At 39.9% G+C, this 17307-nt stretch overlaps 1 protein-coding gene and 1 non-coding gene across 2 annotated transcripts in view; both read left to right on the top strand.

The window, feature by feature from the left end:
- Nfx1 (nuclear transcription factor, X-box binding 1) overlaps positions 1 to 17307 on the top strand; it is a 65842-nt gene that overhangs the window by 30322 nt on the left and 18213 nt on the right. The window contains exons 11-16 of the mRNA XM_035438698.1: positions 3468 to 3565; positions 6595 to 6625; positions 10165 to 10244; positions 12147 to 12255; positions 12668 to 12787; positions 17077 to 17156. Of these exons, the coding sequence (XP_035294589.1) occupies positions 3468 to 3565; positions 6595 to 6625; positions 10165 to 10244; positions 12147 to 12255; positions 12668 to 12787; positions 17077 to 17156 (518 nt within the window). The remainder of the gene's footprint in view (positions 1 to 3467; positions 3566 to 6594; positions 6626 to 10164; positions 10245 to 12146; positions 12256 to 12667; positions 12788 to 17076; positions 17157 to 17307) is intronic.
- LOC113830891 lies at positions 11357 to 11482 on the top strand. Its single transcript, XR_003482978.1, has one exon.

Below are 17307 nucleotides of genomic sequence, written 5' to 3'. Positions count from 1 at the left end.
TAGAGCAAGAGAATGCAGTAACCTGTGTGTTGATCCTGGGAGGGGCCAGATCAGGGACTTCAGATCTTTTTACCTTAGGGCTCAGTGTCAAGCCCGGGCCCCAGCTAAGCTCTCTGCCAGCTAGCTACATACATCTCCAGCCCCTAGCAGGTTGTTGTATATTTATTTCCTTTGGTTTTTAGCTTTCATTTAATTTTTTTTAATGGTTTTGAATGAACTGCAACATATTCTAGTTAAGTTTTCAAACAATACGGAAATACATGAAAGAAAATTGAGTTTCTATCCACATATCACTTCTTTCTGACTCCCACAGGTAATGCTCTAGAGCTTTCTAGACTATCTCCTGTGTATTATATGCTTGTGCGTTTATACCACAAATCTAACATAATCTAGCTTTTGATTTTTCCTAAATGCTATTGTACATGTTTAATGTAGCTTACTTTTTGTAATTAATAATATCCATTATTGTGTGTGTGTGCCTGCAGATGTGGAGATGAGAGATGAATTCCAGTTGTCTTCCCCTGTCCCTCTCCACTTTATAATTAAGACATGTGCTCCTCTGTTGACCCTTGTTGTTTGAGGTAGACTTTGTGGCTCAGCCTAGTTTGTAGGTGGTTGTTGGGGATCCAGACTTAGGTCCTCATTCTTAAACAGCAAACACTTTACTCATTGAGCCATCTCCCCTGCCTAATAATATATTTTGCAGATATTATTTTTGGTCAGTATTTTTAAAAAATTGGAAACTTAAATTCTTTTTAGAAATATCTAATTTTTATCTTGGGTGTCGTGGTATATGCTTGTAGAGTTCAAGGGCCAGCTCAAGCTACACGACACCTGTCTGAAAAAAGGGGAGGGTATGGTGACGCAGCTGCAGTCCCAGCGCTCGGGCGGTGAGACCCTGAGAAAATAATGGCTGCTCTAATAAAGAGCCATACACTAGACCACAGTATAGGCTGGCTAGTTCACTAGAAAAGAGCTGGGGAAAGAGATATCTAAAAGGAGACAAATCTCAAGACTGTCTTCTTGACCATGTTTAATAGGATCAGACTGCTGAGCAATCCATGCTCAGGGTCATAGTTTAAAAAAAAAAAAAGAAGCTGTTGAATTAATGGAGCCTTAGGCCTGAATGTAGTCCAAACAAGGCACACTGTTTAGTATACCCAAACCCTCTTAACTGGTTTATATCAAGAAAAGAGTAGTCTGACCACATCACAAAATAAGTAAATCACAACCACAAATGCTGTAGAGCTGGGCATCATTTCAGATGCCTTTATTCCCAACTCTCACTCAGGAGACAAGTGACTTAATATAAGCTAGAGACCAGCCTACCTGGTCTACTTAAAGAGTTCTGGGCCGAGAGACAGAAGGATTGGGTGTTCAAGGCCATATTTGATTACATAATAAACTTAAGACCTGTTAATCATAGTCATTGGGAGTTGAAGACAAGAGAATCAGAAGTTCAAGGTTGGTCTCAGTTACATAGCAAATTGGAGGGAGTTTTGGGATTCACAAAACCCTGTCTTAGAAAGAAATAAACAGGAAAGGGTGAATATAAAGAAAACTGAACAGTACCTCAAAAATGTGGGACACCTTTAAACACATTAGTATTCATAGAATAAGTCTAAGAGGAAAGTTGGAAGGAAAAGAAAAATACTGAGTAATGGATGAAACTTCCACATTTATTGGAAAAAATATATCAAAGTCATCTATACAAAGAAATTCACACCCAGACATATAATAAAAATACTGTAATTCAGAGACAAGACAGCTTTAAAAGCAACAAGAGAAAAAAAAATGTCATGATACGAAAGAAAACTCCTTCCTGGAAGATTACTTCTGAGTTTCTCATCAGAAGAAATTCAGAGAACATCACAAGCAGACAACATATTCAAAGTGCTAAATGGAGAAAAAAAAAGAAAGAAAAATGAAACCCTTCTAACCCAGACTTGTATGTAGCAAAAACTAAGGATTCCTTACAATAAATATTAAAAGTAATTCTTCAGGCTACAAGCAAGTGAATGAAGATGGAAATTTAAATCCACTCCAAAAAATAGAGTGCTAGAAAGGTAATTATGAAAGATGGTATAACTTTTGGTTCCTTGGGCTGAGAGTGTAGTTTAATAGCCTGCTTACCTAGCATGAGTGAAGCTGTGGGTTCAGTCATCAGCACCACACAAACCAAATATGGTAGCACATAATCTGTAGTACCAGCACTTGAGACGGAGAGGTTCAAAGATATCCAAAACTGCATAGTATTTTTCAGGCCAGCCTGGACTATAGGAGGCCAGTCTTCAAAAACAAATAAGCAAACAAAAAGTTGTTTTCTTTCCAATGGATTTTAAAAACAAATATTGATAGGAATGGTAAAATGCTCACTCAGTTCCTGGGATCCCCATGGTGGAAGGAGAAAACTGACTCCTTGCATGTCGTCCTCAGACCTTTGTGTCATGGCATGCCTGCACACACAAGCAAAATAAATGGTGGTACACAGCTTTATTCCCAGCACTCAAGAAGCAGAAGCAGACAGTTCTCTGTGAGTTCAAGACTGACCAGGTCTATACGTACACTGTGGCATGTGTGCACGTTACACACAATAAATCAGTTGGTTTGTGTTTGAGACAGGATCTTACTTTGTAGCTCTGTCTGTCTCAGAGCTCACTCTCTAGACTAGCTTAGCCTCAACCTCTGCCTGGCTCTACTCTCAGAGTACTGAGATTAAAGGTGTGTGCTATCTATCACAATCGGCTTGAATGTAAGTAAACAATAATTTTAAAACATTAACATAAGAGAGAGAGCCTGGCTTGGACCAGGAGTATAACTTCATGTTAGAGCAGTTGCTTAGTGTACACATGCACTGGGCTTCATCCTTAGCACTGCAAACATGAAGAAAAAAAAAAAAAACTGGTTGATCTTCTGTGAGCTTCTGATATAATGGTACACACTTGTAATCCCAGCACTCAGGCTAAGAGGCAGGAGGATTATGAATTTGAGATCATCCTGGGCTACGTAATGCCCTGTCTCAAGAAAGGGAAAAAAAAAAAAAAATTTTTGCTCTAAATCTGGTTAACTGTCAGGTGAATGTAGGCTGTCCATGTCTATATCCTCAATTGATGAAAGTATGGATTGTGGCTTCAGAAGTACCTGTGATCTCCAGAAAACTTTTAGAGCCCAGAGCATTTCATCGAAGTCATGCATGATTAAATTCTAGGGAGATGTGAATCTAATATAAAGACTTGGGACCTAAAGCAAAGGTCAGAAAATTGATGCTTTGCCTCAGCAAGCAGCACGCATACCAAAACGTATTCCAGTGACTGGTGGTAGGCTTTGTCTTTGAAAGCTGAGGAAGAAGCATTGGCCGCACGCTTCTTCCCTCAGCTCTCATTTACTGGGAGTAGAGGTGAAAAACTGTGTTGGTAATGGATTTGGAAGTATAAAAATAAGTCGCTGCACTTTCCCTTTTTTTGAAGATTTCATCCATACCTGTGAAAAGCTCTGCCACGAAGGAGACTGTGGACCCTGCTCTCGAACATCCGTTATTTCCTGCAGATGCTCTTTCAGAACAAAGGTAAGCCTTTAAAATTTTAGAATCACTGTCATCATTGCCTTTTTAAAACAGTGCTTGTGGGCAAGGAGGCAACAAAATAACCCAGTTTTACTAACTACCACAAATTTACACTGTCGAATGTACCCACCATGTACCATTTGTAGGACAGACAGGAGGGTTATAGCACTCAGTCAGGGTTCAGAGGCCGGTCATGGGGGTGAAGCAGTGCAGGCATGAAGACAGGAACAAAGACCGCTGTGATTTAGCCAATGAAAATTGGTCACAGCCCACAGAACTACTTACTGGAGAGTTTAGATAGCAGCTAAAGTAGCCACCATGCTCACTTAATTCTCATATGAGCTGAAGGTCGGTGGGCCCCATGACTGACCACTCACAGCTTGATAATTTGGTAGAATCTTTGAATTCACTGGAAACTGCCAGTCATATTGTTGCATTTTTTTTTAAGATTTGTTTATTTTATATATGAGTGCTCTCTCTGTATGCATACCTGCACACCAGAAGAGGACATCAGAACCCACTGTAGATGTCTGTGAGCCACTGTGTGGTTACTGGGAATTGGACTCAGGACCTCTGGAAGAGCACCCAATGCTCTTAACCTCTGAGCCATCTCTCCAGCCCCATTGTTACAGGTTTATGACCAGGAAAGTACACAAATTAAAATTAGTCAGTAAAGGAATCGTGTAGGAAAGAATTCAAGAAAGAACCAAATGTAAAGCTTTTGTCATTCATTCTTCCTCATGGAGTTGGGACAGCATTACCTTCTCAGTATCTGACAATATATAGAGAATATTCCAGCCAGGAAGGCTCATGCAAGCCTGTATGTTTAGAAGTTTATTGTCATCCTGGAACTATTTACTACCTACAAAGCCAACTTCAGTCTTTTCAAGAGTTCTGTGGATACTGTGTGACCCAAAGACTCAACCCTAAGACTATTTCTAGTGTGGTCAGTCTATTTCTATGTCATATGCTTAGACTATCCAGTTGACACAAACCATAGACAAATAATAACATTCATCTAAACAGTATCTCTTGAGAGTCAAATACAGAAGTCAGAATTCAGTTTCTAATTTCAGACCTGGGTAGTCTGGTTGGGCTTTGTGTTATAAAGAGGCATCTGACCATTTTGGAGTAGAGCTTTAGTGCCCATTTCTGTCTCTGACCAGAAGAAGCCTGAAGTCTTCTATGGCTGTCTTGGGATGGGCCCTAAGTAATGAGCAATCCTGCTCCTCTACCTGCGCATATCAGGACTTCCTCTGAAGAGGATAGGCTGTGGTGGAGACAGACTTCAACAGTTGATTCACTTCATTAAAGTAGCCAAGGTCTGGGCAACCACTGATTTCCAAATAAGTTTAAAGATATAGTTAGCGTAATGGATAAGCTTCAGAATAAAAGAAAAAAATAATATAACTTATTATGATGGAAATTGTGTTAATTTTATGAGGTTTTTTTTTCTGAAAATCACAGTATATGTAAATGTCAGTTGTATCATCACTTTATACTTTAAATGCCATATTGACTGTGAAGGAATTGGGGGTGTAGCATGTGTTTAGCATGTATGAAGCCTCATCATTTAACCACACGATGGGTTTTTATTTCTTTTTTTGTTTGTTTGTTTTTTCAAGATAGGGTTTCTCTGTGTAACTCTGGCTGTTCTGGAACTCTCTTTATAGACCAGGCTGGCCTCAAACTCAGAGATCTGCCTACCACTGCCTCTGGAGTCCTGCGATTAAAGTCATATATTGCCATGCCTGGCTACATGGATTTTTCACAAAATGTTTCTTGTAGTGGGATGAAAGCAAATTTGGGGGAATGTTTTGTTTCTTTTCTTTTCTTTTGTCTTTTTTTTGTCTTGTTGGTTTGTATTTTGTTCTTTTGAGACAGGGTCTCAATCTGTGTACCTCACTGTACTGCCCAGGCTAGCCTTAATTCAAGGCTGTCTCTTGCCTCAACCTCTAGACTGTGAGATTATAGGCATGCACTTCAGTCGCATGTGCCTCTTCACATGTATTTGCAGCTCAAGTTGCCAGTTTTGTAAATCAGAGCACTTTTACAAAATGAGCCCAGTATAGGTGCAGCCTCTAGACAGCCAGGCCCCTTCCACCTTGTGTGACTGATTCAGTTCCCCACCCATCAGCCTTACCACACAGGTGTCACTTGATCTTGCTGCAGCAAATGGCATGTGTGGTAAGCCTTTGAGGGTCTTCCAACATAGTTGAAGGAAGCCACAGTAGTAGTTTCAAAGTTCAAAGGTTTGTGGTATTTTCTTGGTTATGGTATTTTCAGGGGCACTTTAAGTATCTGCCCTTATGTTAAATGATGGCAGATTAATACCTATTTTCTTTTTCTCCCCTTGGTTTTTTTCCTTTCTTTTTTTCTTTTTAAATATTTATTTTTATTTATTATGTATACAGTGTTCTGCTCAGGCCAGAAGAGGGTACTAGGTCTCATTACAGATGGTTGTGAGCCACCATGTAGTTGCTGGGAATTGAACTCAGAGCCTCTGGAAGAGCAGCAAGTGCTTTTAACCTCTGAGCCATCTCTCCAGCCCTCCCCTTAGTTTTCTCGAACAGAGTTTCTCTGTGTATTCCTGGCTGTCCTGGAACTCACTTTGTAGACCAGGCTGTCCTCGAACTCACAGAGATCCACCTGCCTCTGCCTCCCAAGTGCTGGGATTAAAGGCGTGCACCACCACCGCCCAGCAAAACTTAATTTTTTTAATGAGACAATTTCTCACTATGTTGCCTGGCTGTCCTTAAATTGGTTGTCCTGACCATACCTTTCTAGTGCTGGGAATCACAGGATTAATCCCTAATCTGCTCTGAGTTTCAAGACCAGACACAAAGATTGTTGGAATCACATGGCATAAAAAGCAGGATATCTGGGGTCTTCTTGTGAAACACAAACACACTGACATAATGGGCTAGCTCCAGGCTGGAGATGGTGAATAGCTGTGTTATATTTCGTGTTCTTCTGCAGGATCATTTTTATCACTCCTAAAGCAGCTATTGTTTCTTTTTCTTTTTCTGTAGGAGCTTCCATGTACCAGTCTTAAAAGTGAAGGTATGACTGTATGGGGGCACAGGGGACTTTCTGGAATGAAGATAATGCCCTATGTGTTCATAAAATACTGACTTATGTCTTTGTCAAAATTCAGTGAAAATTTATCCATTACATTTATAACTTTTAAAATAAAGAGGGGGGAAATCATACATTGAATTCTAATTAATAGATTTCCATTAAAAAAAAAAAAAAAACTGAGCCAGGCGTGGTGGCACACACCTTTAATCCCAGCACTCAGGAGGCAGATGCAGGCGGATCTCTATGAGTTCGAGGCCAACCTGGTCTCCAGAGCAAGTGCCAGGATGGGCTCCAAAGCTACACAGAGAAACCCTGTCTCGAAAAACAAAAACAAAACAAAACAAAACAAAAACTGAGATAAATACATTCATGTCTACAGCTTACTTTTGAAATACTTTTAAAAAATTAATTGAAACCAGGTGTGGTGGTACATGGTATAGTCCCAGCATTCTGAGAATTTGAAGCCTGTCTTGAGTCTCTTCACATAGCAAGTTCAGACCAGCCTGCATTATATCCCTATTTAGTCGCCTATTTTGAAGTAAAAATAAGGCTGATGTCTCAGCTGGTAAAAGCCACACAAGCCTGATGACATGAGTTTAATCCTAGAACCCACATAAGCCAGATGTACTATAATTCCAGCATTCCTACTGCAAGATGGACAACAGAGACAAGAGAATGGGTCAGACACTCATGGACAGCTAGTCTGGAGTGTATCTTAAAACTACAGAAACAAGATACCTGTTGAACAAGGTGAAGAGAGAACCAACTCCCAAAAGTAGTTTTGTTCTAGTCAGGAGGACAGCAGTGTTGATGAGGATGCTTCTGAAAGTGACAACAGGAAAGTCAAATTCACACCACAGAATTAGCCATGTGAGAGCATAAATAATTTTCCATATTATTTAAACATCATCCTGTCATGTGCCAAAAATATCTACCTTACACCTTCTTAAAAATTCACTCTTCATTCAACCTTCCCCATATAACCACTATCAACTTCAGTCTCTGGATTATTATATGTGAATAGTTATATAATGTATTCTTGGTTTTATTTAGTATTTTTTTAAAGTTTGCCACTTTCATGGCTAATACTCTATTTTATCAATATATACTACATTTTATTTATCCATTTATTAGTTGATATCTATTTAGGTGATTTCTACTCTTTGGCTACTGTGAATAATGCTATTATAAAACTTAAGCACTAGTTTGTTTTTTCTTTTTTAGACGGGGTTTCCATGTTTAAGGTGGCCTCTAACTCACTCTGTAGTCAAGATGCCCTTGACTTTCTGATCTTCCCAGCTACCTCCCTAATTCTGACATTATAGGCATGTGCCATTATGCTCAGTTTTTAAAAAATTATGATTTACTTTTATTTTCTGTGCACTGGTTATTTGCTGCACGAGTGTGTGTGTGTGTGTGTGTGTGTGTGTGTGTGTGTGTGTGTGTGTGTGTAATCCCCTGGAGCTAGAGCTCCAGGCAGCTGTGAGCCACCATGTAGGTGCTGGAAATTGAACCCAGGTCCTCTGGAAGAGCAGACTATGCTCCTAACCACTGAGACATCTCTCCAGTCCTGGTTTGTTTGTTTTGAGGCAGGGTTTCTCTGTGTAGCTCTGGCTTTTCTGGAACTAGCTCTGTAGACCACACTGGCTTCAAACTCAGGGATCAGCCTGTTTCTGCCTCCCAAATGCTAGGATTAAAGGTATGTGCCACCATGCCAAACTGTATGCCCAGCTTTCAAACAAGTTTTTGTTTAAATAACTTTTTTTAAGATTTATTTTATTATGTATAGTGTTCTGTCTTCACGTTTGCCTACACGCCACTATGTAGTTGCTGGGAATTGAACTCAGGACCTCTGGAAGAGCAATCAGTGTTCTTAACCACTGAGCCATCTCTCTAGCCCTGTAATAGTAATAACTGATTTTATATGCATTGGTTTTTTTGCCTGTATGTCTGTGTGAGGGTATTGGATCCTCTGGAACTGGAGTTACAGACAGTCATGAGCTGCCGTGTAGGTGCTGGGAATTGAAGTGGGATTCACTAGAAGGACAGTCAGTGATCTTAACTGCTGAGCCATCTCTCCAGCCCCTAAATAACTTTTAAACTTTTTGATTTAATTTATTTTTGAGACAGGGTCTCACTTTGTAGTCCAGGCTAGCCTTACACTTGTGCTGGTCCTCTTGTCTCAGCCTCTTGTTTCAGTGCTGTAACTGCAGGTGTAAGCCACAATAGCCAATACTGCTTTATGGTTTTTGAGAATGTATCCAGGGCAGCCCTAGGGTTCCCTATGCAACTAAAGATAACCTCCTGCCATTACCTTCTGAGTCCTAGAATTACAGATGGGCATCACCACACTTGGTATGCAAGTTCTAACCCTACCAGGGGTACACAGTGACCCAAAAAAAAAAAAAGATTATAGTTGTCATAACATTTAAAGTAGGTGGGGTTTTGATTTTCATTTCCTTAATGGGAATGTATATAACATAATGTTATAACTATATTTTGGGGGGAGGAATCATAATGATGTTATACACCTTATGTTCCTATGGCCATTTGTGTGTCTTTTGGGGGAAAAAAGATCTCTCTGAGTCATTTGAACTTTTTAAAAATTAGGAGCTGGGCATTGGTGGCCCACGCCTTTAATCCTAGCACTGCGGAGGCAGAGGCAGGCGGATCTCTGTGAGTTCAAGGCCAGCCTGGTCTCCAGAGTGAGTGCCAGGATAGGCTCCAAAGCTACACAGAGAAACCCTGTCTGGAAAAACCAAAAAAAAAAAAAAAAAATAGGTTGTTGGTCTTTCTGTTGTTGTCAATTTGTAAGATGTGTCTAGATCTTATATGCTTTTGAGATATGTGATTTGCAAATACATTTCCATTTTGTGAATTGCCATTTTTTATGGTGTCTTTCATTTTCATACACAAAGGTTTTTTTGTTTTGTTGAATCCAATGTTTTCTGCCTTTTGTGTGTGCCTTAAGTGTCCTGACCTTTTTATTTTGCTCTTTCTTTCTTTCTTTCTTTCTTTCTTTCTTTCTTTCTTTCTTCCTTTCTTTCGTTCTTTCTTTTCTTTTCTTTCTGGTGGAGATTGAACCCAGGGCTCCTCACAAAAAAGTAGAAAAGTGCTATAACACTGAGCTAACCTAGCCCTCTAGTTACTTTTGAAAGTATATATAAAACATGGAATTACACCCCATCTTTTGTTTTTTGAGTATGGTGCTAGGATCACTTGGGCCTTCAACAGGCTCCATAGGCAACCTACCACCAAGTGAATCTCTAGATCCCGTTTGAATTTTTGTTGGATCCATATGTACTCCATCTGTGTAAAATAATTGCACCTTTTCTCTACATCCTTACCCATGCCATATATTAATTTGACAGGTGTAAATAATATTTTAAAAGCATTTTCATCAGTAATTTATTTACATTATTACATTTGTGTTTCTTCAGTCTATAGTCACTCATAGGAATGTTGAATGAATGTTCACATCTTTTGTATGTTTATTTTTTTTCTTTAATTGGCTGTAACAGATGCTACATTTATGTGTGACAAGCGGTGTAACAAGAAACGATTGTGTGGACGGCATAAATGTAACGAGATATGCTGTGTGGTAAGTGGACGTAGCGTTGGTTGATGTGATCGGATTCCATTCCTCTGGAAGCCTCAGCCCTCTGGAATGTGACCCAGATTTAGAAATCAACAGGAGGGACCCCTAAACAGCAGTCAGAACTTTCAGTCCCCGTGTGTACTCAGCAGACAGGGCCTTTTTAGGCTTTTAGTGGTACCTACTGCACAAAGGGAAAGGAGGACACGGAGAAGGCCTCCAACCCCAGTCCTAAGAAACTTCACTTTTTCTTTTGGAGATTTCTTTTTATTTTTTTAGTTTTGTGTGTGTGTGTCTGTTTTGGTCAGTATGGAGTATGTATACATGAGTGTAGATACCTGCAGAAGCTAGAGGTGGGTATCAGACCGCTCTGAAACTGGAGTTACAGGCAGTTGTGAGCCACCTGACATGGGTCCTCTGCAAAAACAGCAAATATCTTAACTATTGAGCCAATTCTCCAGCTCCCAAGACAATTTTAGAATTGTCCTTTGAGGTAACTGTTGTCAAAGCATAGACTAGCATGGACTTAGCAACTTGAGCTTTGGGTTTCATATCAGAGGCCAAAATGAGTATGTTGTGTTTTGTTTGTTTTTAAATATAGGTTCTCCATACATTGCCCTAGCTGGCCTAGACCTTGCCTTGTAAACCAGGCTGGCCTTGTACTTGGGTGGATTCTCCTGCCTCTGCCTTCCTAGTGCTGAGATTACTAGTGTAAAGATAACCATGCCTGGCTGAGTATTGCATTCTTTTAAAGGCACGAGTTTCATGTATATAAAATGTTTCTGTAGAATTAATTGTAGGACCATTAGCTGGCATTGGTATTGTGTTATCTATATGTGTAATGAGATGCTGTATGATACATATAAATAAGGCAACATGTATGTATATGTACATGATTATACAAACAAGATTAAATAATAACAATAACAAGGTAGTCTAAATGTATGTTTGTATATTGTTATTCGTGTATATATGCATATAAACTGCAATGTTCCATTTTCTTTTTGAGACAGTCTTAACTATGCAGCCCTGGCTGACAGTTAAGTTAGTAAAGTACTTGCCTTACAAGCATGAGGACTTGCATTTGAACCCCAGCACACATTAGAAACACGGGGCATGCTAGAGGACCCAAGAAGGCTGAGTCTGATGAAGCAAGACTTTGCTGATACATTCCTAGACAGAGTGGTAGAGAGAGCAGCCCTTATAGGAGAAAGCCACAGGGCTGACTGTACTACCCAACGTTTTCAGATGTCTTTGCTTTTTTTTTTTTTAATTAACTTAACATCTATTGAAGAGAAATGTGCATGCTTATTCAACACTGTTTAAAAAAAAAAAAAATGCTGGGCGTGGTGACATGTGCTGATTCCCAGTACTGGGGATGGATGCGGAGGCAGGAGAATCCTTGGAGCTGGAGAGCTATTCTAGCGTATTGATGAACCCCAGGTTAATGAGAGACCTTATCTCAAAGGAGGTGAGAGTGTTCTGAGAGTGACACCTGAAGCTGGCCTCTGGCCTCCACAGATTCCCGCACACATGTACCTAACACACATATATGAAAACCTTTGTCTTGACAAAATGAAGAGTGATGGTATCATGTTTTATACCAAGGTTGATAAGTCAATGGCTGGAAGCCTAAAGACTTCTCTGATTATCAGAGAGTTGAGACAAAAGCAAAAAGACAAAGTTGAGTGACACAGTGAGGTTCATCTACACAGTACCCAGCTACAATAAGTGTCTTCCTCATGGCTAAGCTTCTGTCATTCCTCTCTTCCCCTCTTCCCTTCCTTCCTTGATGCTTTTGAAACCCTTCCCACACACCCTTCCATTCATTAATGTGTGGAGCTTTGCTTTTATTTTGTTTGTAAAATGGAGAAAAAATCATGAACAAACAGAAATCTCTCCTCTTAGGACAAGGAGCATAAGTGTCCTTTGATTTGTGGGAGGAAACTCCGTTGTGGCCTTCATCGCTGTGAAGAACCTTGTCATCGAGGGAACTGTCAGACCTGCTGGCAAGCCAGTGAGTACCTTCGCTGTATACTTAAAGTTTCTGGAGCTGGTCCGTAGAACCACATGTCTTTATTTTCAGTCCTTGGAGGCCGAGGCAGGCAGATCTCATCAGTTTGAAGCTAGCTTGGTCCACATAGGACTACATGTAGCTAGAGCTACATAGAGAAACCCTCTCTCAAAAACAAAATTTCCTGGCATATTTTGAGCAATTGATTTGCTTAAATTGATAAAGAGTTTTTAAACCTGAACCTTATTATTTCAAACATGTCGAGACTTTTTAGTTATTCTTAGCCAAACATGGTAGTACATCCTATAATGACAGTACATGGTACAGCAAGGCAGAGGCGTGTGTGTGTTAGTGTGTGTTATTATATGCATGTATGTCCCAAACTCAGGAAGGCTTGTTTTACCTGTTTCCTCAGGTTTTGATGAATTAACCTGCCACTGTGGCGCCTCTGTGATCTACCCACCAGTTCCCTGTGGGACTAGGCCTCCTGAGTGTACCCAAACCTGTGCTAGAACCCATGAGTGTGACCATCCAGGTGAGTCGCATCGTCCCTGAGGTTTAGAATGTGGCTGTGTAGCTATGCAGAATACTCTGGCCATGCTGGGCTGGCTGCCGTTGCTCCCTCTTCTCTCAAGATCTATCTTATATCTATGACTCAACACCATGCTCCTTTTTCAGTCCCATAGCTGTCAAGAACATCCCAAAGTTTGGAAGAAACCCTAGTTTGTTGTCTTTCAGAGACTTCTTTTCCTTTGTTGCCTCTACTTTTAATACATATTAATGTTCTTTTTTACAGAACTAAAAATAATTTAGTTAAAGCCAGTCAGCTAACTCAGCAGGTAAAGGTGCTTACTCCCAAGCTGGTGACCTGAGTTTGATTCCCTGATCCCTGTATTGGAGAGAACCAACTCCTGAAAGTTGTCCTCTGATCTTCATGTACATGTCATGTACACACACACACACACACACACACACACACACAGAGCAAATAAATACGTAAATATAATTTAAAGAATCTTAAATTTGGTCTTTGTTAAAGAAGCAATATGTTTATTAGGTAAAATTAAATTATAAAAAAATTAAGTCTAAGCTGGGCGTTGGGAGGCAGAGACAGGTGGATCTCTGTGAGTTCGAAGCCAGCCTGGTCTACAGAGTGAGTTCCAGGACAGGCTCCAAAGCAATACAGAGAAATTCTGCCTCGAAAAAACCAAAAAAAAAAAAAAAAAAAAAAAAAAAAAAAAAAATTAAGTCAGGCTTGAGAGATGGCTCAGCAATTAAGAGCATTGGCTGTTCTTCCAGAGGACCCAGGTTTAATTCCCAGCACATGCACACATGGCAGCTCACAACTGTCTGCAACTCCAGTTCCAGGGAATCTGGCACCCTCAACACAGATGTACATGTAGGCAAAACATCACATGAAAATAAATTAATTTAAAAAAAATTTAAATCAAGGGGCTGGAGAGATGGCTCAGGGGTTAAGAGCACTGGCTGCTCTTTCAAAGGACCTGTGTTCAATTCCCAGCAACCACATGGTGACTCACAACCATCTGATGTCCTCTTTTGGCATAAAGTCATACATGCAACTAGACCACTCATACATAAAATAAATAAGTTTTTAAAAGTTTTATTTTATTTTTAATTGTGTGTGTGTGTGTGTGTGTGTGTGTATGAATGCAGAGGCCAGAGTGGGTGTCAGATCGCCTGGTGTTAAGAGTCCTAAGAACTGAACTCTTGTCCACTGAGCCATTTCTCTAGCCTTCCATTATGTCCCCTTTTTAGAGTTTGTATCTCAATGCATATATATGCTTGTGTGATATATATATATATATATATATTATATATATATATATATATATATGTATGTATGTATATTTGCCTTTTTTGTTATACTTAAAGTGAGGTCTTACTGAATGTAATGATTTTAAATTTGCTTTTATGTGTGTATGTTTTTGTTTTTTTGTGGTTGTTGCTTTTAGTTTTTTGAGATAGGGTTTCTCTGTATAGCCCCGGCTATCCTGAAACTCAATCTGTAGACCAGGCTAGCCTCGAACTTACAAAGATCCACCAGCCTCTGCCTCCTGAGTGCTGTGGTTAAAGACGTGCACCACCACTACCCAGCTAGACTTTTAAACTTTATTTTTATGTGTGCATGTTTTGCCTTTGTATATGTCTGTCTTTATTTAGACCAGAACCTCTGGAACTGGAATCACAATTGATTGTAAGCTGCCATGTAGATGTTGGGAATCAACAGCATCGATTTTTTTTTTTTTTTAAAGATTCATTTATTTATTATGTATACAGTGTTCTGCCTGCAGGCCAGAAGAGGACACCAGATCTCTTTATAGATGGTTGTGAGCCACCATGCGGTTGCTGGGATTAAACTCAGGACCTCTGTGTTCTTAATCCCTGAGCCATCTCTCCATCCCAACAACATTGGTTTTTAAAATAGCAGTTACATCAGTGGTTCTCAACCTCTTCCTAATACAGTTCCTCACCATGGTTGGTGACCCCCAACCATAAAATTACTTCATTTATGACTTCATAACTGTAATTTTGCTACTGTTATGAATCATAATATAAATATCTGTTTTCTGATGGTCTCAGGTAAGCCCTCTGAAAGGATTGGTTGACCCCCAAGGGTCACAACCCATAGTTTGAGAACTTCTGTGTTACATGGATAGGCCACTGTTTTTTTAGTTCCACTTGATGTTGCTGGATATTTAAGTGGTTTTCAGTTTTTCTCTGATAACATTCCTATTGATGCCAGACCAAAAACCACTTGCCATCACATCATATGTTCCCCGTCTACTAAGCCTAGGTACTGACTGTTTTCCTAGATCATACTAGATACTGCAGTGTGACAGGACTTTTCCGGGGGAGATACAAGACATAAGTCCACTCCCCTAGATAGGAAACCCACAACAGACCAAAGTACAGGTACCACTAATGTCCAGCTTGGTGAACCAGCGAGTTTTATTGATGTTACTTACAGGAATATGGATGAGGGGTTACTTACAGGAACAGAAATGACTCAATGACAGCTGGATCAACATAGCACACTTCAGCACAGGTGACAGCTCACAAAAGCTGGGAACCTGGAGACTCTGCATAACCTTCAGGAAACTCAATATATCAGAAAGCGTCCTTTCCAGGTGCCTCAATTGGTCTAAGCTTCCTCCAGGCAGCAAGTGTGGTCTCAGGGTGTTCTTTGCAATTTGGCTTTTCTGAGAGTGACTCTCTGCTGGCTTTATTGTTTACTCTGAGAAGGAGAGAGGGACCAAGGGGACTAGTGAACATGGTCAGTTTCAGACACTTCCTGAAACTATTCTGAGTAAGTTTATCCCAGCTTGTGGAGTTTCACTCTTGAGGGGAATGTTTCAGTCTCAGCAGAAACTGATACACAACAGGTGCATTGTTTCATTTACCAAGCCCCTAAGAAATAACTCTAGATAGCAGATCTGATACCTACCCTAAGGCTAGCCATGTGATTTGAACTTAAATTAGATGACCGTCTCTCAGTTTTTTAAGTGAATATAGTAAAAACAGAAGTAAGCAAATTTGTCATGAAGTAGAAAACCCTTCCTTGGGAAACTTAGAATGGCATGGTTTGTAAATTCTTTTCTTGCTAGTCATACCAGCATAAGGTGTCCAGCCCAGTTCCCACCCAGCTCCTCTTTTCCACCAGCTTGCAAGAATTACAGGTGGTGTTCAAATCCTTAGTAAGAACTTTAAAACTTATAAATTGTGGTGTTTTGACCTGTTTTATTTAGCATTGGTTTTCATTTTCTTGAGTGTCTTTTGAGTATCCAGCATGATGTCATTCAGAAGGAACTTGAGAAAATGCAAAAAAAAATCTTCCATTACTAGAGTCTTGTGTTCCTGAGAGTTAGAGAATGGTGGTCAAATATGTGTACATGTAGTTGGGCCAGGTAACAAGGCAGCAAGCCTTGTGTTAGAAACCTAAACCACATGAGGGAGTATAGGAAGCTCAGAATAGAATACTTGTTTAATCTAAGGCACTGAAAGTAATTAGTAGAAGCATTTTAAATCATTTTTATTCTGTGTGGATGGGTATTTTGCCCACATGTGTGTCTGTGCACCACTTGAGTATCTGATGACTGGAGGCCCCAAGAAGGCGTCAGATTCCCTGGAACTGAACTTTCAAATGGTTGTGAGCCACATATGGGTGCTAGGAATTGTACCTGTGTGCTCTGAAAGAGCAGCCATTTTAAGTGTTCAGCTGTCTGTGTACAACAGGAGAAGCATTTTACACGGGATATATAACAGGTGTCTAGACATTAGTTAGCAGTTGTGGTGTCAAACATAGAAGCATAGGCAGACCAAGTAGTTGTCTCTTGGGCATGATAAGAAGACTGCCTTGTTTCTGGAATTTGGCATGCCTCTTCTCATCTTCCTTAACTTTTTTTTCCATGCCAGCTCTTTTTTTTTTTAAGATTGTGTATCTGTGTGTCCTTGTATATTTGGTACATGTATAGGTGCCAGCATAGGCAAGAAGAGGACATTCAGTCTCCTAAAGCTAGAGTTATAACCAGTTTTGAGCCACCGATGTGGGCTGGGACCCAAATTTGAGTCATCTGGAAAAGCAGCAAACTTTGCCTGCTAAGCCATCTTCCTAGCCCCAGATGCTCATTTTCCAGTACTCAGATATAAAGCCAGATTTGTTTCTACTTCCTTGTGACCATTTAGAATAAATCCTAGCTCTAGAATTTGAAAGTCCAATGTTACACACCATTTATAACATGCTTATAGTATTTGTGACCTTATTCAGAATTTTTTCCTAAAGTTATGTTTCTGTTTTTGCAGTGTATCATTCTTGTCATAGTGAGGAGAAGTGTCCCCCTTGTACGTTCCTAACTCAGAAGTGGTGCATGGGCAAGCATGAGGTAAGTTTTCTCTCTCCTGGGTGTCCTTTGTTCCAGTTAGAAATGTTTAATTGCTTAAATGTTGTTAGTCTCACTTCTCAAAATAAATATAGTCCAAGAAGCAGAGGATTTCTGCTATCACCTTTTTCACTTTGATGTTAAAATTCGCATA

Source organism: Cricetulus griseus, chromosome 2, assembly GCF_003668045.3.
Source record: "Cricetulus griseus strain 17A/GY chromosome 2, alternate assembly CriGri-PICRH-1.0, whole genome shotgun sequence".
NCBI lineage: Eukaryota > Metazoa > Chordata > Mammalia > Rodentia > Cricetidae > Cricetulus > Cricetulus griseus.
This window is presented reverse-complemented; position numbering and strand designations above follow the sequence as displayed.